Raw genomic sequence first — 23,197 nt, 5'->3', positions numbered from 1 at the left:
TATGAGAAGGATGTCAGAGGCCAGGATCCATTTGTGGAGCCAACTGTTAGTTCAAACCATTTTTACTTGCAAACTGAGCAAACGGAATATAGAAATTAGTGAGACACAATGAATACTGAAACCTTGCCATAATATTTTTCAGAGAGTCACTTTTCAGGGAAAAATGCACTTTACAGGCAGTTTCCGTATTTTCATAAAAGTGAAACTAGACTCTTGTATGATTAGGATGTACTGCATTTCTCTCACATATAAAGTTTTACTCTATATTAAGTTATTATCCTAAAAGGATTTGCCAATAGGCCACCCTATTATGAAATGCAAAACTGATTACAGCAATGATTTGATTACAACACCTCAGCTGAACCTGTGTTGGCAAATGGGACATTTCCTAATGTGAGAGAAGAAATCTGTACAAAAGAAAAATATATTTACAAACTGAACATGCAACACAGACTTAATTTGCTTATATAGATAAGTAAGCAAATTAAGTCTGGGTTGCATGTTCAGTTTGTAAATACATATTTTATATTTATTTATATATAATATGTATATATTTTAACCCAAAAAAATCAGACAGTTTCGCCACTCCTTGGAGTAGTTCTAATTTTCACATTGGTCAACTCAGTAAGTTTTGTGACCATTAGCTTTTAACATTTATTACAAAAACAAAACAAACAAACATTTAAAATAAAAACTACAGTTATATATAGTATGGTACAAAACAAAAGATATATATATATCTGATATATAGAGCATAGCATTAGAAAAGAAAAACTCAATAATACATGGACATTTCTGACTTTTTTATAAACATATTTTCAAAGTGAAATCCATTTTCCTATTTTAGACAGTGGCCCAAATTCAATCCTGGCATAGGTAGGGGGAGCTCCCGATGAAACCAATGGAAAGTACACTGCTTATATCAGGCATTAATTTGGCCTAGATTTCCAGTTCCTACTTATGTTTTTAATACAATAACTATTTCCTCCTGTGATTTAAAAATATCTGTAACTAAAAAGTGAAAAGATAAGCACTGTTATATTTACGAAGACATGTCTTCAGTCAAAAAACTAAGAACAGTAAGAGCAATCCATATACGGCTATAATCTATAAAACATCTTTTTGGTAGTGAGAATGTAACAATAGAGCAGCTCAAATTATGTTAAAATATGGATTTGTTTATAGTGGTGAATATGTTATCCGCCTTTTTATCAGCTAAAAAGTTGGATGATTTACCCATCATTCTCCCCCCTAAAAGTTTATAAATAGGTTAAGAGTAGTACAGGAATACAGTGCAGCTCAAATAATCTGCAGCAAAGTGTGGTAATTTCCAAAATATTTGTAATTAGAGTGCACTTGCACTTCTTGTAATTATTCTGTCCATGCAAAGTGGGTGCAAAATACTATCTAATCTAGTAGCATTTTTCACCCACTTTGCACAAGTGTACATGATTACACTAGTTGCAAGGCAGGAGAGCCTCAGGCAATAGGACCCAGATCCACAAAGATATTTAAGCTTCTAGCTTCCCTTAAATGTCCTTGGGGATCTGGGCCTACATTTCCAAACTATCATAAAAATATTAGAAAACAATTTCATTATTGTATTTATTAAACATATAACAAAGGAACTGGTTAACACATCAACTGTCTGAAGCTTTGGGAATGGTCCTGAAAAGTGCTGAGTACTTGAAACAAGCATTTAGGAGCACTCATTATTTGTACTGGACAGAGGAAAAGTAAGTATTTATGTACAATACTGTCTGCTAGTTAAAAATCAATAGCCTTTAAGCATATTTCTTATTTTTATAGCTTTGGAGAGTTAGGGTTAAATTCACTGCCCAGGGGCTCAACTTCATTGACATCAGTGGAGTTGGGCCCACTTATACCAGGGGTGAGTTTGCACCATGATTTCTAAACTGAGGCACTCCTGCATAATCTGTTGATACTGCTTAACAAGGAAGAAACATGAGCAACATTAGGCACCACAGAATAGCTGTATTGTAGAAGAACAATGTGTTACTTATTCCAATGGACAAACAAAAGTGATTGAATTTGATATTTCTGTCACCAGTTTGTTCTTGACAGCATTCAAATCATACCTGAATTAATTTAAAAATTAGAATGTAAGTGTTCATATTATGTCTACCAACTAATGATTTATAAGTGACCATTGATACTATAGTATTTAGAAAGACCACTGTCTCAATTTCAGCAACTTCACATCCTCTCTCTCTCACACACACACACACAATGCGTATATACGTATATATAATATGTGGAAAAAAGAAAGGGATATATCCAAGATACATTTTGTTACATTTGACAGAGATGGATGGTACCTCTTCACTACCTGTTATGCTGAGACTTGGTCTCATACATTGCTTAAAAGTTAAAAGGGGCACAGGATCTTCTGATTACATTTTAGTTCTTTGAAAGATTATTTTAAACTCTTCCAAGTACCCTGACTTCAGGAAGTAATTCAAGGAGATGCAGAGTTCCAGAAATGGGATTTCTGACATGCCAGAGCAGTGTCAGTATTTCAGGCAGTAAGGAATATATTAGCATTATCAATGGCTAAATGATGGGCAGAACAGGGATATACTTATCTTAAATCTTTAATATTATTTTAAAAGCATACAAGATTAAGAAGCACAGAACTAATATACCACCACATTGTTGGAAATTATAGAGATGGAGGGCTAGAGGCCAATACACAATATTGATTACTTCCCCTCCTCCATACCTTTTTACTATCAGAGGATAACTGATGTGTCCTGAATTCTGTAATAGTAAAAGATGTTGATGTATGAGCTAAACAGATTTCTTTAGATCTTTGGGTCAGTGCTTATTACAAGAATCGATCCTTGAAATTATGCTGTGTTTTATTCTCTGTCAAACCTTGCTCACTTTCTAATGTACTTTTTTGTGTTAAACAAACAAGAGCTAGGTAAACATTCAGGGTAAAATGTTCAGAAGTGCCTACATCAATTAGGTGCCTAAGTCCTATTCAAAGTCAATGGGACTTAGACTCCAGAGTCATTAAGGCACTTTTGAAAATTTTACCCTCCGTGATTAGGGGTTTATTAACACCTTTGATTATTTAGGAGAGACAATGGTACTCTTACAGCTTTTGTCTGTTGGAAGCACCAGGCCTCAAGTGTTACTCAGAGAGGGTTTCACAATTCAGTGTTTTCCTCACTCAAATAAGAACACACCAGTGGTCCAGATACTGTGATATCTTGTCTATGATGGAGGTCAATACTTGAAGTTTTAGAGGAAGAAAGTGTAAACTCTTCCCCCTAAATTCACTCTGTGCAGTTCAATACTATTTACTTTTTAATCCTGACAATTTTAGCATTCAGGATGGTAATCATCTTGTACCTTGAAGCATGAGGCTCTGTCTACAGCCCTTATAAATTTTTATCCTAGCCTGTGTGTCTGAATGTGCTCTCTTCTTTCCAATAACTAATCCTTCTTTGAATTTTTCTAAGATATTTGGCTGCCAGCAAAGCCATTCACAAACAAACAACCCACACCAAACCCACAACCACTTAACCTTGTGTATGTCTAAATTTCCATGTTTTTGCACGTAGAGTTCATAAAGCAGAGAAATAGACTCTCTCTCTCAATTTCTGTCTACCATATGTGTAATGCAGATTATAATCCTTTTCTCATTGAAAAATAGATTGTTACAAAAACATTTAAAATAATTTCAAACTGAGAGTTACTAACTGGGTTTACATTACCCCATTAAGTGTTATACACAGCACTGACAGAGTGCAGGAAAATAAGTGAACAATATTTTTGTAACAGCTGCTGATATATGTTTCCATTAATGATGATCTTGATCTTATCAACTGTCAGTGGCCTCTCCTAAGAAGTGGACAGTATTCCTTTTGGAGTAAACTGGGCACTGCACACTCTAAATCTGAAGTAATTGTTCAGCGATAAGAGACACTCCCTCTGTAGCACCATGAATGTTTTACCTCAGTAGTATTTCTAGGGCTAAAAATGCTCTGTTGTAAACAGGTGCAATTCCTTGACTGCAGTGGACTGGGATGGGATGATTTTAAGGGATATGTTATTGAAAACTTGAGCATTTATTGGCTTTTCTGCCCCACCTCCTTATAAGGACAATGGCAATTTCAAGGAAAATTTTAAATATGTAACCAATTCAATAGGGTGTAGTGTATTAGAGTCTTGACATTACCAGTGCATGCAAACTGTGGTGTCTGTAACACGTTACAGATCAAAACCTGGGGATGTGTAAAAGCTGTACATTAGTATGCCACATGTCAGAGATACATAGTGCTATTGTTATATGTGCTAAATGTTATAGAAAAAGATGGAGTTCCTTTCTATGTTACTTAGTATTTGGTGAACAGTACATCACATTTCCCTATGCTGTGTGATCATGTAATGGAAGATTATACTTTACTTTATCTGCAGTTTACTGTTATTCCCGTAGTTTGTTTGTTCACGACCAGAATGCACTTATACGTGAATTGTACATTATTATTTCAGATTATTATACCAAAACAGTAGATTTAAAATGTTCTAAACCATTGTGCAGGTGACAGACTGAAAAGTAAAGGAATAGGATGCTGAGCAGCACTCCCTTGAATAAAAGATATCATCTATTCAGAGCATATACACACTTGCAGTGTAAATAAAGATCTAGTCACCCAGTTACACACACGTGGTCTAAGATATTCATAACTACAGACATTTGACACTTACTAGCTTCCTTTATGTTTCTACAAATAGAACTGAGTGTTCTATGCACATGCCATATACTGTTTTAAAATGCCCATGATTTTGTTTTTTTCAAAACCACATTATTTTTATATGGCAAAGGCACTAGTTTTCATTTCAGATTAAATACTATAAAGCCTAGAGATTTAAAACAGTTGTTTTTGAGTTATCCAAGCACAAAACAAGCATTTTTGAATTTTTTTCCAACTGCTGGAAAAACACGTAGGCCTGATTCATGCAGGCAAACCCATGATTTCAATAAGGCTCTGCAAAGGTGCAGAATCTGCCTGCATAGATCCAATTGCAGCCACATTCTGATAACGCAAAAAAAAAGATGAATACATTTATATAATTTTCTGTGTGGAAATGAAAAAAGCATCTTCAACCCCTAAAAGTACATTCTTAAATACATTTACAAATGACTGTCCTGTAATTAAAATGATTAGATTATTTGCTTGTAAAACGAACTATTTTTCATCCTGAATACACTAGGGACACAAGAGTATGACACCACAAAAAAATATCCTTTGGTGTATCAGAGATGCCCATGGCTTCTCCTTACTCTCTTCTGAAATCTCCACCAACATTCACTGGGATACGAACATGGAAAAAATGCCAGCACAGGTTATGACATTCAGGATAGGAAACACTTGTTCTCGACATTTATAACTTATCATCTTTGTTCATATTTAAATATTGCCTCTGGTTTCAGAAACTGGCCTCCAAAATAATCTAACGCCTGAAACGTGTTGTAAAAACAATCCAAAGCATGTGAAATGGATTGTAACCTTTCACATCTTCATTGTTTTAAAAATACTAATTTTATAACTGCTGGTTAAAGAGTAGCTATCAACCTTATTTTATTGAAGGAAAAAAAGAGCCCTAATTAAACACGTACAGATTTGGCTCCCATGCTATACACACGGTATTAATTTAAACCTTAGAATGGAAAGTCTACAGTAAGGAATATGCCTACAAAAGAGAGCTTTAGCTAGCAAGCAAGGAAAGATGGAAGGGAAAGTCAAAATCGAGGACAGGATTTACCTCTAAGAACTGTCAGCTAATTAATAATTCTAAGTAAAATGTGGGAATCACTGTGGCCAATGGCACTGCAAACTCTGGGCCTTCTCCTTAAGCTACTGATCAGCTGCGACTCCACTAACATCAGTAGGAGTCTGAGGCGCTCATCAACTCTCAGAACAAGCTCTCTATTTATTTTTAAAAAATAATGTTTTATCCAAGACAGTAACAGGTGAATCTGAGACTGGATTTCTGGACATTCCCCTTCCCACCTCACTGAGGCCCCAATTCAGCAAAGCACTTAAGTGTGCTCAGATGCCATGAAAATCAGTGGACAGGATTCTTTCATCCATTAAGTGCATCATGTAAGTGGTGCAGAGTGAATTTAAACCAGCCAGAGAGTCTTCCTGTGTACAAGGAATCTCTACTGATGTAAAGCTGGTAGAGGTGACATAGACACCTCTTAAACCAGCTCTCTCTCTGGCATAAGGAAAAGAAGGAAGCTTGTTGAGCTTGTTGAACTCCACTACCTCTGATTCCCTGCAGGTGTAAGCTCATTTACAGAGCTTACATCAATCAGTGGCAGAAGCTAGAGCAGCAGGGGGCCTACTCTGTCTTCTGCCCTGGCTAAGTGGCCGGAGATCAGGGAATTACAGCCAGCTTCCTGAATCTGTCATTGTCCTCTGCGTCTGAGGTGTGCTTTGATGGAGAGGAGAATCAGGGCCAATGAGACTTAAGCATGTGCTTAAATGCTTTGCTAAATCAGGGCCCTATATTTTAGCCATTCTCTCCACAGCCAGAATTTTGCATTTCTCATTTTAAAAAATACAGTATACAAGTTATACTCGTAATGAAAAACATTTTTCACAGAAGAAAATAAAAAGGCACGTACAATGGCTAATATTTTTAACAATGTGTTCTTTAGATGTGCATGCAAAATGGATAACTGTACACTCAATTTCCAGTTTCTCATCGCAGTTTACGTGCACATTTACATAGTCTGCATGTGCAATTTAGGAACAGATTTTGAAAATTTAGACCTGTGTGTATTTTGTGGGCCTTTTTGTTTCTTTGTATTATTCAAAAATAATTGTAGATTTGAATTCGTAACATCAATAGAAAAACTAGAGGTAAGTCCCCATGTTTAATCTCAGATTCTTTTCTGGACACTAACATTTAAGAAGTTCAGTAGTGTCAGATGATATGATTTCTTTTAAAAAAACAGTAAGTATCATAGATTCATAGATATTTAGGTCAGAAGAGACCATTATGATCATCCAGTCCGACCCCCTGCACAACGTAGGCCACAGAATTTTACCCACCACTCCTGCAGAAAAGTCTCACCTATGTCTCTGCTATTGAAGTCCTCAAATCGTGGTTTAAAGACTTCAAGGAGCAGAGAATCCTCCAGCAAGCGACCCGTGCCCCATGCTACAGAGGAAGGCGAAAAAATGAACTTGATTTTAAAAAAAGTGCCAAACACAAAACTAGAGTTGCACAGAATTTTTGTTCTTTTAGATTTAGTCATTTACTTTACAAGGTTTCCAGATATTCTGAAGGTGACTACAATTGTACGTGCAAAATGAATACTTTACGTTTATAATTAGCCTTTTGCAAGCACAACTAAGGTGGCAATTTTTACAATTTACCCCTTAACACCAAATCCTGCAGTTTCTTCTTGGGCAAAACTTCCACTGAAGTCAATAGTTCCTTGACATAGGGCCCTATTCTCCAGAACTAACTACCATGTATAGTATTTACCATTGTGAATAGTCCCCATAGACTTCAATACTCATGGTAGTAAGCACTCTGCCCACTAGTCACAGCTACTCCATGATAGTAAATGTTTGCAGGTTTGAGCTCTCAGTAAGGGTTCAGTAAGGACTGTAAGATTTGGCCCCAATTGGTTAACATTCTCTATAAGCTAGAGTTTGTTGGACAATTTGAAAAAAAAATCATAAAATATTTCCCATTTTTTTTTTAGCAGCTCTGTTATTAACCATGTAGGTAACTCCCACTGCATTCATAAAGTGAATATATACTCTTCCTTGAAACAAATACCTAAAATCACCTCCTTCTGTACACTTTGTAAATCACTGTAAACATCCAAAATATACATATATATGGTCATGATATAGTTAGAAAACAGAAATGGAGTAATAACACTTTTTATTGCATTCTCAAGTACTGTTGAATATGGGTACGGTAGGCACACATTTTAACTACTTATCATCTACTACAATCCTAAAGCTCATTTACCTGAGATCTGTGTTTTGTAAAAATAAAGTTTTCTTTTTAGTTGAATATGTTCCAAAAGACTCCGTTTCAGCCTGAACAGATGTGAAACTTCGAATCTGGCAACAAGCGCTACAGGTGATCATATATAAAAGGTACTGCTGAAATAGATGCATATTAAAAAGAAGCCACAAATCTTAGAGGTTTTAAAAATCTCCCTCCTCCCGCCCTACAATGTTGGGAAGCCACCTTGTAATAAAATTGTTTAAAACATTTGACACAGAAGACCTGCACAGAAAACATGCTGTTAAAATCATGTACCCTCTAAGACACCCATCTTGGAAGAAGTTAAGTAGTTTAGAAGGACAAACTCCATGTTACTTGTAAAAGTATTTAATGTCCGTCAGTTCTCATCATCCCGTCTGTAGTGAATAGTCTGTATTTCCTGAGCTAAGAACATGGCCATCTCTTTAGTGCCAGCAGCAATCACTCGGCATGACATGAGATCTAGAGGTCCCCCTAAGAACAAGAGGATAAAGAAGAACCATGTTTAGATACAGAAGTGATGTGTGGCATATTATATTATATCTTGTTGTAGATAGAGAGATTCAAAAATACTGAAACAACGTCAAAGCCACATTTAGGGGAGGAAATACCCTGTTGAGGCATTCAAATTCAGAGATGTCTCGCGAAGCAAAGTGTTGTAGAAACCATAGACTTATCAAACACCAAAGTACACAGAAAAAGCAATGAATGTTTTCATTCGTTCAGTACACAAAAATAAACACAATATATTCCATTTTACTCTCTTAAACAAAACATCAGATGTTTTGTTTGCAAAACTAGGGGTAGTAAGGAATAAAATAGGAACAAACATAACCCATTTTAAGGGTTAAACATACCCTACCACTGGAAACTGTTCTTTAACACATCAAGTCTTTCCACAGTCATGCACGCTTTGATCATCACTGGGCTTGACTACTAAAGAACACTCTACTTGGGGGATGTGAGCTCCAGAAATGAATAAAATAATAATCCTTAACATTCTGGGTCGTTACATCTTCAAAGTGCTCTACAAATATAAATATTCAGATGAGCACATTCGTCTTTCCCTGACAGCCCTTTCTTTCCAAGAAGCCTCCATCTTTGCTGAAATCTGTTTAGGAGTCTCACCATAATCTCTGCTGGGCCAGCTGTGTACTTCAAATGTGACACTTTAAAGGGCTTACTCAAAGACACAGACATTCATTCTCAGCATCTCTGACCCGGGAAAGCCCTAGACTGGAAATGCAAAACTGTGATGAAACTAGCCAGCCAGAGCCCAGGGCCGAGTGGGCCAGACCTGAGATGTTTCACTGGATTATCACTATAAGCGAAGGACCTGTATGGGGCTGGGAGGGAAAGAGAAAAGAATACAAAGATATTGAGGCTATAAAAGCAGCCCATAAATAGCTACCAAGGGACAACGTTCAAAAAAGGTCACTCAAAATTGCGGGAAACCTGTACTCCTGGAAAGGACAACGGAATGGGAAGAACCATCGGAGGACTCCTACTTCCACTGTGGGGGAGGGAGGAGGGGAATGTCCATGGAAGCAATATTCTGATATAGGAAACGAGTTTGTTAGCTGCATTTCTATTAGAATGTCTCTCTAATGACTGACTTATTGAAGTTGCATTGCTAGTGCCTTTGGATCAGACAGCTTATCTTAACCTATTGCTTACCAGGCACTGTAATTGTAACAGCAGCAGAGGAAATTAAAGCTCTCCCCAGTGCAAAGCAAGTAGAAGCACCACCATGGTCCACCCCAGAATAACCTTGGACGGAGCCAAACTCCAAAATTTACTCATAGAAAACTATGCAGCCAAGAGACAAAGGGATAGAAGAATCAGTGAGGCACTACAATCTCTCACGGAGTACTGTTATAGACACTCTAGCACCAAAGGGCCCCTCTCATCCCACTGCCCACACAGATTGCCAAGGTTCTCAGGCAACCTATGGCAGAAAATGCAGGAAGGAAGAAAACTTGGTGTTGGTGGCAGAAAACACAGGGAGACTAAGGAGCAAAGTTTTTCTGTAAACCCAGCCTTCTTTAAGGGAGGCAAAGAGTTTACCTCTGCTCTCCTCTACCACAGAGATAGCAAAGTCACACCTTGCAGAATTTTTCTAGATTGTGAATCTCTACATATACCCATAGGTCTCCACCCAATTCCAGAACACAGCACCTCCCACTGCACGGAATTAGATCACAGTTGTGCAGAATACCCTCAGAGGCCATCAAGAACAAGAAGGTAAGAACAGGACTAGAAACAGAGTCCTCTTCCCAAGAATTCTGCCTCTTCATGCCAGTAGTAATTATAGTAGACTGACACAGTCATAATCAGGGCCGGGCCCCTCACCCCCTTGTGACTCTTTCCCCTGCCATTCCTGGATGGTAAAGAAAAGAGAACGCCGGGAAGAAACCCTGGCAACAGGCTGTTAATATCTCCTTTTGAGGGGACTCTACCATCCACTCCCAAACATGCAATAGTCCAACCAGAATTTAAAAACTATCATGCAATTCCAGAGAACTTGGAGGCTACTGCTCAGCATCTAAGCTTCCTTTTCCAAGCAGACTATGAGAGAGCTGGCAAAAAGGCATCTCCAACTCCACTTGTTATCTGTCAGAATCATGGATCCCTCTAAGTGAGGTGTGAGGGCAGGGAGTATAATACTGAGACAGCATGTGTTGCTCAGGTGGATTACCTTCTCCGGTCCATGCCCATTTTACTGGGCTTGTCTGAGGCATTTGATACTACTGATAAATACACCTGTCTTGCCTCTAGGAGCTAAAGGAATGAACAGAAATGCTTTGAATTGGCTTAGATCCCTCCTCTCAGAACAAAGCCAGAGGATCACTATGGGTAACTGTTCCTCTACCTCCTAATCCAGAGGTGGGCAAACTACATCTGGCCCCCGGGACCATCCTGCCCGGCCCTTGAGCTCCTGGTCAGAGAGGTTAGTCCCCGGCCCCTCCCCTACTGTTCCCCCTCCCCTTTAGCCACACCGCCACGTGGGCAGTGCAGCTGGCTCCGGCCAGGTGGCAGGGCTACGAGATCCTGCTGCTCTGAGCTGCATGGTAAGGGGGCGGGGGGTTGGATAAGGGGCAGGGAGTCCTGGGGGGCAGTGAGGAGACAGGGGGAAGTTGGATGGGGTGGAGGTTCTTGGGGGGCTGGTCAGGGGACAGGGAAGGTTGGATAGGCATGGGAATCCCAGGGGGGCCTGGCAGGGGGTAGGGGTGTGGATAGGGGTTAGGGCAGTCAGGGGGCAGGGAGCGTTGGATGGGTTGGGGATTCTGAGGGGGCAGTCAGGGAGCGGGAAGTGGGAGGGGGCCAGGCTGTTTGGGGAGGCACAGCCTTCCCTACCTGGCCCTCCATACAATTTTGCACCCTGATGTGGCCCTCGGGCCAAAAAGTTTGCCCACTCCTGTCCTAATCCCTCAGCTATAAACGCAAACTCAGTTCCACTCCCATATTATTCAGCATCTATGAGTAAACATTGGGAGCATTGGCAAGATAACATAGACTGAAATGTAGGCAACACCCAACTCCATTGTTCCTTTACACCAAGCATAAAGATCACTATCTATCAGCTTTCTGAATATCTAACTGAAATTACCTTCTGGATGAAGATCAGATAGCAAAAACTGAACCCAGGAAAGGCTTCAGTGATGCTGGTAGGAAGACAGAACTGCTCTATAGAACTAGTCTTCTCTATAACACCCCCACTCAAGAACATCTACTCTTGTTTTTATGTTGGTCCTCAGCCTCGCAGCTCTTAAAGTGCTGATGGAAAACCCACCACCCTCTATCTCCAGCTGGCCAGAAAATCATACCCCATCCTATCAGATCCAGACTTGACTGTACTGATCCTCCACTTTCAGAACTAAATGCAAAACTCAATTATTCATCTTAGTTTTCCCTCAGTTTCTTCTCACATACACACACAAAACCTTTTCTCTTCTTCTCACATACACACACAAAACCCATATACAAATCAAGCCTTTTCTCCTACCAATGGGGAAGGAAGAGAGAGAGATTATAATTATTTCTGTTTCAAGGGAGATATTCAGATAGTATTGAAATGAGGACCGTGTAAGTACACAGATAGATTAGACAGAGATGGGGAAGTAAAAAAGAAGACTACAGCCCAAACTAGAAAGGCTAATCATCTGAACATTTATCTGCCTCACCCCTCAGAGGCTATGAAAGGTGATTGAAAAAAAACTGAGTGTGACAATTATTTAGATTGTAGTAGTCCCTATTATGTGCTTTCCAAACATGAAGACACAGTCCCTGCTCCAAAACAGCATACTTTACTCACCTGAAGTATCTATCACAATACCACCTGCCTCTCTAATAATGACAGTAGCTGCTGCCAAGTCCCAGCAATGTAAACCAAACTGGTAATATGCATCTGCAGCACCAGATGCTAGATGGCACAGAGCCAAGGTAGCACTTCCAATTACACGGATCCTAGAAGCAGAGAGGTATAAAAGAATGAAAGGGGGAAAACTGCTTTTATTTCAACCCAGGTATTTATTAACAGGGTACAATATGCATCACATTTGATTTAAGTACAATAACATTCTGCTTGGAATTTTAGAAAGTTGAGAATGTTTATGATTTTTAACATAATAAATTTTTTTCTTAAAAACCTTACCCATGTACTTGGGCTTTGAGTAAGCTCTCCATGTTACCGAGGAACAATTTCAAAGTCTCAGGGTCACGTTTTGGACCAATTTCTGTTAAGATCAAGGCCTTCGACTTATCTGCAATGTAGACAGTTGTTTCTATTAACTCAACAGCCTTTCAAAGTAGGTCTTGGCAATTTCTCCACATTATGTTCTTCTTTTCATATTCTTTCTCAGGAAGAGAAACTGCTTTTGTCTAAATGACTGTAACAAGACTGAACTGCTCACACAGTTTGGTTATCTAAAAATATTTGTTTGGTAAAAGAAGGGAAGGAAGAATAAGAACAAAACTGCAGTTTCTATGTGTTTCCTTTGTTCCCATGGAATTTTTCCTTCATTGACCAGTCAGCCTTTGGTGATTTCACAAACTTTTAGCAGTCAGCTAAAAGTAATTGACATAAGATCTATGCATTCCACTGTAAATTAATTGTATTTTAAAGCAGAATGCTTCCTGAACAGGGAACTTTGATCTCTTGGATAAGACCATTCATTTTAATTAGACAGAGGTAAGTGTATGATAAGTAAAGATCAATTAAATATATCCACCAAACTCCATTTATCTTGCAATAACTACCCCCTTTTACATTGGGACATTGGAAAGACTACAAAAGTCACAAATGTGCAAGTATCAATATATTTACCAGTTATTCTATATAAAAAAAGTCAATAGGTCTAATTCTGAATTAATTTTTGCAGCACTAGTTTTTCCTTTTGTATTGTGTTTAATTCAGTAACTTCTGATTTACAGCAGTATAGGGGCCTAATCAAAGCCAAGGACTCTTAAAGCCAAAGGAAAGATTCACATTGAGTTCAATGGGTATTAGATCAGGTGAGGTCACATTCAGGCCAACAACATATGTATTATTTTAAGAAGTATATACAGTATTCCTTCCAAATGATTTACCCATTGTTTCATGTTCTCTGTGTATATAAATCTCCCCACTGTATTTTCCACTGAATGCATCCGATGAAGTGAGCTGTAGCTCACGAAAGCTTATGCTCAAATAAATTGGTTAGTTTCTAAGGTGTCACTAGTACTCCTTTTCTTTTTGCGAATACAGACTAACACGGCTGCGACTCTGAAACCTGTCATTAAGTAGGGATAGTGGACCAAATGCTGTGTGGTGCTAGCGAGTGGTATTTCCTAGACAAATTAATGTGGCCTGAGACATCTTGTAATTAAATTGGCATGCCAGGTACTGGTGACCTACGAATGTAAAAGGGCATTATGGATTCAAGCAAGCTGATTAGAAATGGTTGAGTAATATACATGTAATGAGAATAAAACAGTCACAGGATATCACAAACATAACTGCAGAAACACAGACTTCATAACCATTTTTAAAAACATTACATTAAAGTATAGAAGCACAATTCTACTTTAAAACTATAGGGACACAATGTAGGGCATGCATTACTTTGCCATAACTGGAAATTTCTGGAGGTTGAAAGTAATCCGCTTTTGGTCTTCTGCATAATACATTCAGTGTTTACAATTATGGCATATTGAATGCATGCCTTACTACAGACATTATTATTTACACCATGCATTCATGCCAAGTATACCTCGGTCATAACAAAAATAACTATTCTATGGAACTGTGAAAACTATTGTAAATGTGTTCCTGATGAATAAACAAACATTTCCTAATACTTAGTCAAAGTTATGCTAATTTAGTAATTGGATTTAAAGACTGAAACACTTTGAGGAGGGTTAGGGCTTAAGGCATAGGGTGGAATTGAACTTAGAGAAGAGACCATCTAGTGAAAAGATACAAGGTGGCTTCAGGAATACAAACTACAGGAGACAGCTGACCAGAAGACAAGTTCTCCACCCTGATGAGAGGAAGAGAAATAGGGAGGGTTGGCAGAAGAGAGATGACAGTGACCTGGGTAAATGTGGGAGGAAAAGAGACAACGGACCAACATTTTTGATTATTGAAGGGGGCAGAGTGGAGACCAAAAACTACCCAACAAAAAAACCAAAAAACCTGTCATTTATGGTATCAGCACACTTAAGGCCAGGCCTGGCTTTAAACTGTGACAACGTTTGACAAAGGGAATTTTATATCTTTGGGATGTTCCTTCATTACGATTATTTAAATCCGTGAGTGGTGGATATCCCAGACCACATCTCTGTTTTCTTACTGTGACATAACCTTTTAAAAATTCTGTCATCACCAAAATGTGATTCTCTTTAGTTCTGAATTGTTAAATGCTGAACATAGCTAGCACTAATCTAATTTTATACTGTACATCAACATTTTCTATAGAAAATACATTTCCTGAAACAAAAGCATGCAGTAACATAGCAGCCTAAAAGCCACAAATCCCAGAAGCCAGCACAAGGAAAAATATCTTGTACTCCAGAGGTAGTTCATTCTATTGAAGTTAAAATCTTTAGTGGACAAGAACAACTGTAAATGGGCTACATTTAAACACCATAACAATCAATAAAAATATTCTCCATCTTCCCTGTTCAAAATCCTACCCCCCACCTCCCCAATGAGCACATCTCAAAAGAGAAAAAAATTATAAAGCATCTTAAACAGTATGGGATCTGACCCTCCCCTTACGTTCTGGACTCCCACATTAGCAGAAAGTCCACAGGGAATTGGGACAAAGTGGTGAAAGTCTCCCACAGCCCTTGCTCAGATGAAGGCCCACCACCATTTGGACATAAAAGTGAATGGGGCCAGTTTATGAAGGATGTAGGGCAGTTGGGAAATTCTTTGCCCAGGGGATTCTTGTGGAACATGGGCTGTATTTTAAAACTTCCCTCCCCTGGCAGAACACCTTTGGAAGGATGGCTAGGGTACGACCATGGACACCTATTCAGGGGTAAATGTCCTCCCTCAGGCACAGCTGCTCCTGTGGGGGAGAAGTGTACCATTTGTACTCTCTTTCTCCAGATAAATAAACCTGGCCCACTAAAGACTGGTCCAAGATACAAAGTCTGGATCTGGATCCAAATTTTTCCAGCTATCAGGGAAGTTCTGGTCATCCAGGGTTGGTCTGGACCCATATCTAATCTGTACATTAAATTGCTTTAATTTACTATGGTTTCAGTCTGCACCAAACCATTTTTCTGCTGTAATTTTTATCATTTCTGGGGTACAAAGATACAGCTCTGTGACATCTGCTTGCTTCTATCTGCTAATTAATGCCGTCTTATCTTCTGCATTGGATTTGTTAAAAAAAAACTTCTTGTCTTTATGTGCATTTGATTGAGCTTAACTATTATAACTAGGCAAATGCAGAATCACTTTATTAGGTTTATAGTAATAAATCCCAATACAGTATGGATTAAGTGTTCTAATTGTATGATGAAACAGACCTCTCACACGCATCACGGCACGTTGTTTTTAAATAAGTATAATGTATGCATCCATTAATTCCATTTACTACTGGCATATGTGTTTAGAAACAAGATACAGTATATGGCAGCATCAAGTCATCTGAAAATAAGTGAATGACAGATGCCATAATAATGTGGGCCTGATTCACCATTCCAGCTGTACTTTGTATCCCAGGAGTAACACCAGTGTACAGAAGGCATAGTATAGTGGTGAATTTAATCCTATTTCTTTATCTTAAAGGAGTGGTTTTGGATCAATACTGATCGTGTGGAAACTGCAAAATATTCTAGGACCATTTAATAGTAATTCACATAAAGCTGCATATTTTAAACAGAAATTTGGGAACATCCTTATGTTTCCAGGAAAAACACCGTTATAATGCAGGAAAGATACTTTAAATCAGGATAATAATTTCCATTTAGGATTAGTATCAACTCTGAAATTCAACATATTTATTTTAGAGTTCTAACAAAAATCTAGACCAACCTGTCTCTTTTGATACCTGAAGCCTTTTTTCATTACAAAATGCCCCTTGACCTCTTCTACCAGTATATAATCGTTCTTCAGTGCAATGGTAAATTACACCAAATTCAAGCTTTAAGATTTTGAAAAGGAAAGAAATGAATGCAACTCAAATTACTCATCACAAGTATAAACAACTACTAATGGCAGAAAGATCAAAATTATTTTAATTAGCTATATAACCAAAGATTATGCCACTGCTAATAAATAATTTTACTGTTACACTGACGTTTTAGATACACAACATATAAAATTCAGTTTAGAAAGAGAGATATTAATTCCATCTATTCACAGCTCATTCGTACGCACACTATTAGAACGGAATAAAAAGTTACTCTGAAATGCAATTCAAGGAGTTATTGAGAATATGTAAATCGCCCAGGGCCAGATTCCGAACACTTTACTCCCATTGGTGAGCAGTCACTCACATGAATAGGCCCATTGACTTCACTGGGGCTATTAATATTGCCAACCTCAAGCATCTCAAATTCATGACTCAGACCTCCAAAACACATGAGATTGGCTTTCAAATCAGGCAGTTTTTTAAAAAAATACATAGTTTGCATGTCATAGTACATTTCACTTGCCTTCTATCTTTTGAGCCCTTGAGGTGCACTCAAGTCATCTTTGAGTTTTTCTCTGCAATCATGAAGGCTAGAAGCTAACTGATCTTTTAAATGAACGCTGAGATTCTCGTGAAATCACCTGACTCCAGGAGCTGGGGCTTGAAGAAAAACACCAAATATCACGAGACTCATGATAGAATTTTGAGAGTTGGCAACACTGAACTATTTGTGCAAGCACCTGCTTACAAATGGGAATAAGGGGTTCACAATTGGAGTCTTAATAATCCAGGCCCAAAGTACCTAATATTTTGCACAACTATAGTACCTTCCATCAGAAGATCTTAAAACACTTTACATACATTAATGAATCAATCCTCACACCATTACTATGAGATAAAATATTATCTACATTTTACTCATAGGGAAACAGACATAGAGAAGTTAAGTGACTTGCCCAAAGTCATAGAAGAAGTTTGTAGAAGAGTCAGTAATAGGACTCAGATCTTCTAGACTCCCAGTCCCTTGCTGCAACCATGCTACTTGAGTGACCCATGCTATCTGAGTGACCACCTCTCACCCAAGAGTCCTCAAAGATCGCTCAGAGGGAATGGGTTTTCCTTGCTATTCATCCTGGAGCCAGACTCTTCTCGGTTCAGGGTCCCTATGTATGGAACTCCAGGTCTGAAGATATTCATAAGAATCTCTCTTTAGCAGCATTCAGGGCTTAAGGCTAGATCTTTCTATTCAGGTCAGTTCACCTATGCCCATTTTGGCTCCTTTATCGAGTTATTATTTTACTTTTGTCTGTTTTTTTTTACTACAATAGATGGTGAAATTTAATATGATTGTTTTTTGTTTTAGCAGCATCTAAAGCATGGTGGGTGCTATAGAAAATAAATAAATACTAAAGAAAGCTGTTTTGTAATTATATGCAATATTTGGAAAATTTGGGAAGGAATAATCTTTGGAATGGCACTAAAGCATGTCTTTATAGTTGCTATGTTTTTAAAGGCAAGCTGCAGTCAATCTAGATACACATACAGTACTATACTGTCCAAACCAAAGGGTGTTGCTCGTCCTCATCACATCTGAAAATTAGGCCGCTGAATTTGCCTGAATCGCTGCATTCCTTGCACACAAATCGCTGAATTTGCCTGATGCTGCATTCCTTGCACACATAAAATTCCTGTTGGCTTCAATGGGAGCTAACGGCATGTCAATGCATATAAATGCAAAGGCCCAAGAGGTACATTTTACAATAGTGGGAATAACTACTTAAAAATAGCTACTTTTATTTTATAAATCAAACTGTAAAACTACAGTAGCTGTACAAACATCTCCGAAATGAATGGTGAGAACTAGGAAACTTAAAAAGAACAGTATTCCCAAGCACCAAGGCCAGGTTCTTTGTTTTTCTATGGACAGCCTATTATGAAGGTACATGGAATAATATTAAATTTACTGCATCTCAAAAGCACACAAAGGTAGATTAAGGGAATCCAAACCATAACTTTGCACGTATCACAAAAAGTAATCCTACTATGTACTCAAAAAGAAAAGGAGGACTTGTGGCACCTTAGAGACTAACAAATTTATTTGAGCATAAGCTTTCGTGAGCATCCGATGAAGTGAGCTGCAGCTCACGAAAGCTTATGCTCAAATAAATTTGTTAGTCTCTAAGGTGCCACAAGTCCTCCTTTTCTTTTTGCGAATACAGACTAACACGGCTGCTACTCTGAAACCTACTATATACTGTACATCAACAACTGTCTGAGAGTCACGGAGGTTGCTAACAGCTTTAAAGCAATAGGAATCAGCATAATAACAAGAGAACAGTAGAAGATAAATATAGAGACGCTTAGTCACAATTTAAACATAACTTCTTAGTGCCTGACTTTATTAACTCTTACATCAGTAGTCCCTTTTTAATAATATATAAATCCAGTTAACATGGGACTACCTACAGGAGTAAAGGTTTGCAGGATTAGGGTGTTATTTTGGTGTGGTGTGACCAAACACATTTCAATAGCATGGAAAGAGCCTTTGTATTAATTTTTTAGTTCCCACATGGCTCTGAGGTTTGTAGCTGGATCTCAGGTTACCAGCTCTCAGAACACATTTTATACCTCTTGGTTAACAGCAAATCCAATGCTAACTGCCACTGTTGGAAACCTGTGGAAAATAAGAAAGAAAGTACTATTCATGAATAATTTCTCTAAACACGCAAATTCCACAACTCCCAGCAGCAACAGAACCCACAGAGAGCACTATAATTTTACTTAACTAAAAACTTAATCTACATTATACCTTCCCTCTGTTTCCACCCAAGACAGTCCCTTGTACTTTGTCAATTCTTTTTTTTTAATCAAAACTAATATTTCAAAAAGTTAAAAAAATAAATTTATGAAAACATAAATAAGCTGTGTATATTAAACATATATTTTAGTGATTTTTCCCCTTAGCGTAAATAAATAACTTGACCTCAAAATATTATTATTGTAATAAATAATAATTTATACTTAGAGTATGTTTCATCCAATGATCTCAGAGCACTTTGCAGATAGTAATTAATTAGGGAGAAACTTTGTACCTGAGGTCAACAATAAATGAAACCTCTTATGTTTCCTTCTGTCTTGCAGCTGGTTGGGGCACGGTGGGGTGGGGGTCCGGGTGCGGATAGCTCATCAGGGTGATCCAGGTGCAGGGGGAATGGAGCTCAGCAGGGTGGGTTCTGAGTGTGGGGGCAAGGCTCAGCGGGAGGGTCTGAGTATGAGGGGGTCTTGATACATGGGAATTGGGCGGATGGGAGAGCAGCTCCCTGTACAGGGATCCCTCCCCCTGAAGCTGAGGAGCGATGGGTGCAGGAAGCGCAGAAGGAGGGGGGACAGTTTGCAGAGCTTCCTGCAGCCGGGGGAGAAATCTGGGGGTAGGTCTGACCCGGCCCCAGATGCCGTGCAGGGGAAGTGGAAGTCTTGTCCTCCCCAGCCCAGCCTGGACTAGTAGCTGAGCCTGGTGCAGGGTAGAAGCCTGGGTCCTTCCCAGTCCCACCCCCTACCCCACAGTGATTTACCTCTCTGCCGGCTGCCCTGGGCACCCAAAACTTACTGCTGGGGCGCGTCGTACGATGGCTTTTGTGGCTTCCCTTTGCTTCCCCATCAGAAAGTCATTTTTCTGCGGGGAAGCAAAGAAATCTGTGGGCAATATAAATTCTGCACATGCGCAGTGGAGCAGAATTCTCCCAGGAGTATCAAATACTATATCAGATATAAAAAGATACTGGAATGGATCCTGCAGGTCTTGTTCAGGGAAAGCCCCTCAGTTTATAAATATAATGCTATAGGTAAGTGTAAATTGAGCAAACTTAACACAGTGAAATATATTTCAGTAATGGAGGGAGAGAAGGATTTATGAGAAACTGAAGTTACTATATTTTAACAATTCTCCATGTTACTGAATTTACCTGTGCACAAAATTGCAGGTTCCATCAATGGGATCAATAATCCAGGTAGGATTGTCAGTGAGGACACATTTTGAACCAGCAGCAGTGGACTCTTCTCCAATAAACCTATATTTGACATGGAGTAAAGTATGCTCAGAAAACTCAACTCCACCTTCTTGGCTTTTGGGGACTATTGTTACAGTCATGTATCTTTAAAGTTTAGTTACCAAAAAAACCACAAAAACAAAAACAAACAAAAAAAACCCACCGACAACCCCGCACAAAAAGCCCACCGCTACCACCCACCAACTCACAGAAACTTTGTAAAGAAGTTCTAAACAGATAGGTCAGAAAATTGTTTTTTACGGTATATTAAAAATATCCCATTCTAGTTCCCCCTCCCTATATGTTAATGATACATACTTCAAAGTCACGTAACGCATGCAGAGATGGATCTGAAATGAAACCCCAACTTTGGCAGAAGTTTAGATCTGGATTGCAATTTGGCAGCTCAGGCCCACTTCTAGCAGGAAGTAATGCAGGCTGCCAAATGTACCCTCCATTCCTTGCAGGTGAATTCACCAGGAAATAATACAGCCTTAGAACTCCTACCATAATTTGTAATAGCAGAGTAGATCAGGAAGTAAAAAGTTCACAAAGCTGAACTTTCCTCTTCACAAGACTCAAAGTAATTCAACAGAATTAAAAAAAAAAAATAGAAAATTTACAGAAGCCCATTGAATTCCAGGTTGAGCTGCTGATTTTCTGTCCTGTCATAATTTATTTCAATAGATTTTCGGTTTTCCTTTTCCTGGGAATTGTACATCCAGTTCTGGCATCTGTCCTACCTGCCTTAGTTATCTTTGCCATTCCCCAGATCAGTGGTTCACAACCAGGGGTACACATAAAATCATTTAGGTATTTGTAGAGCTCTCAGTGGATACAAATTTATATATATATTGTATATTTATATATACAAATTTATATTATACCTGCAGATATAAATCGGTATCCGTGGAACTGCAGGGCTTTCCCGGGACCCGCAGCAGCAAAAGGAGAAGAACATGGGGCTGCCGCTCCCAGGAGCCAGCGTCCCATGCTAGCAGCTCTTCTGGTGCAGCTGTACTGCCCCCAGTCCTGTCCTCCGGCATGGCTGTACAGACCCCACACAGGAGAGGCAGTCACGCAGACAACTGCGTGGAAGGGACGGGGTCGGGGCTGGGGGTGGTACAGCCACATGGGAGGAGCTGCCGGCATGGGGCATGTTCAACTCTTGCCCGTTGGGCTCCCTGGGGATTGGAATGGCATGATGGCAGCAGCATTCTGCCTTGTGGAGAGAAAGGGAGGCAACAGATTCATGGTACTTGAGAGTAAACAATGTTAGAGAGAGACAATGACTATCTCTGACGTGACAGTCTTCTTTGGCTGGGAAGATGGTGGCTACAGTTCAGGCCGTTGTGGGCGGTCTAGAAAAAGGGTTGGAGCACTGAAGTGAGTGATGGCAAGGAGAGAAAGGACCCTCAGGGCTTTGATAGGGAGGGACAGAGGGAGAAGAGAGCATGGTGAGGGGGAAAAGGAAGGCAAAGAAACGTATTTGCTGTATAAGACCAGTTATATGTAGTATTTACTGTCAAAACTTTTGTAATGCAGGAAAGTTCCTTTGTAACTAAAACTAGTTGTAACTATTGGCACCAGTGATTTTAAAAGGACTTAACACAGGAAAAATAAATGTCCAGGAACAGAGCCTGATCTCATGCCCATCTGAGTCAATGGCAAAGCTCAGTCTCGTTGACGTCACTGGTGCAAGGTCAGACTCATATAGTATGATCCTGTACCCAGTGAAGTAAATGGTAACAATCCCATTAACTTCCATGGGAGCAGGATCAGCCCATAGTGCATAACATAGCATTGAAAGATACTGCTTTGTGGTAAGAATAATGTCATTAATGGAGAACTACATGATGAGTGCCTCATTCTGTGAAGAGTCCAAACCATTTCACTATGTATATTGTTACATTAGAAAAAGAAAGTTAAAAAAATCTGTCATCTAGAAAATGCTCATTAAAATCCATGAAAGTATTGAAATAAAATACTGAAATTCTTTATTTTTAAAGAATCAGTAAAGCAAAACGAAAATTGAGGCATCCAGCATAGAAATGAGTTTTTAACAAACTTTACCACTATTTTGCATCGTTCTGCCACATCACAAATATCTCTGATTGCAGTGACAACTCTGGTAATGTTTGTCACTACTAGAATTTCCTTTTTAAACTAAGAAGTACCTGAACAAAAATAATTTAAGAAAAAGGGAATAAAAAAAATCTAAAAATCTTGGTTGGATGTCCCTGAAAGCCAGATTAGTGGAGAGACAGAGCACATAAACCTGTACTGAAGTCAATTTTAATTTTTTTTCTTTGCTGTTGACCCTTGTACCTAGCTACTGTATCTCATATGCTGCAAGATGGACCTTTATTCAGACAGAAGCCTATATTCTGTAAACTGAAATATGCATTTGGTTCAGTACGAACCCTGGCCAAAATATAACAAACAGAACCCGAATGGTCTTAAAGA

At 38.9% G+C, this 23,197-nt stretch overlaps 1 protein-coding gene across 1 annotated transcript in view; it reads right to left on the bottom strand.

Annotated features, from left to right (window-relative positions):
- Positions 1 to 643: 643 nt before the first annotated feature.
- The window catches only part of IMPA2 (inositol monophosphatase 2), a 34,491-nt gene continuing 11,937 nt past the window's right edge, over positions 644 to 23,197 (bottom strand). The window contains exons 3-8 of the mRNA XM_077810462.1: positions 20,648 to 20,752; positions 19,314 to 19,359; positions 16,586 to 16,694; positions 12,710 to 12,818; positions 12,371 to 12,522; positions 644 to 8,529 (exon numbers count right to left, since the gene is read on the bottom strand). Coding sequence (XP_077666588.1) covers positions 8,414 to 8,529; positions 12,371 to 12,522; positions 12,710 to 12,818; positions 16,586 to 16,694; positions 19,314 to 19,359; positions 20,648 to 20,752 — 637 coding nt within the window. The 3' untranslated portion in view covers positions 644 to 8,413. The remainder of the gene's footprint in view (positions 8,530 to 12,370; positions 12,523 to 12,709; positions 12,819 to 16,585; positions 16,695 to 19,313; positions 19,360 to 20,647; positions 20,753 to 23,197) is intronic.

Source organism: Eretmochelys imbricata, chromosome 2 (assembly GCF_965152235.1).
Source record: "Eretmochelys imbricata isolate rEreImb1 chromosome 2, rEreImb1.hap1, whole genome shotgun sequence".
Classification (NCBI taxonomy): domain Eukaryota; kingdom Metazoa; phylum Chordata; order Testudines; family Cheloniidae; genus Eretmochelys; species Eretmochelys imbricata.
The sequence above is the reverse complement of the archived record's forward strand: the minus strand, read 5'-3'. Positions and strand labels throughout refer to the sequence as shown.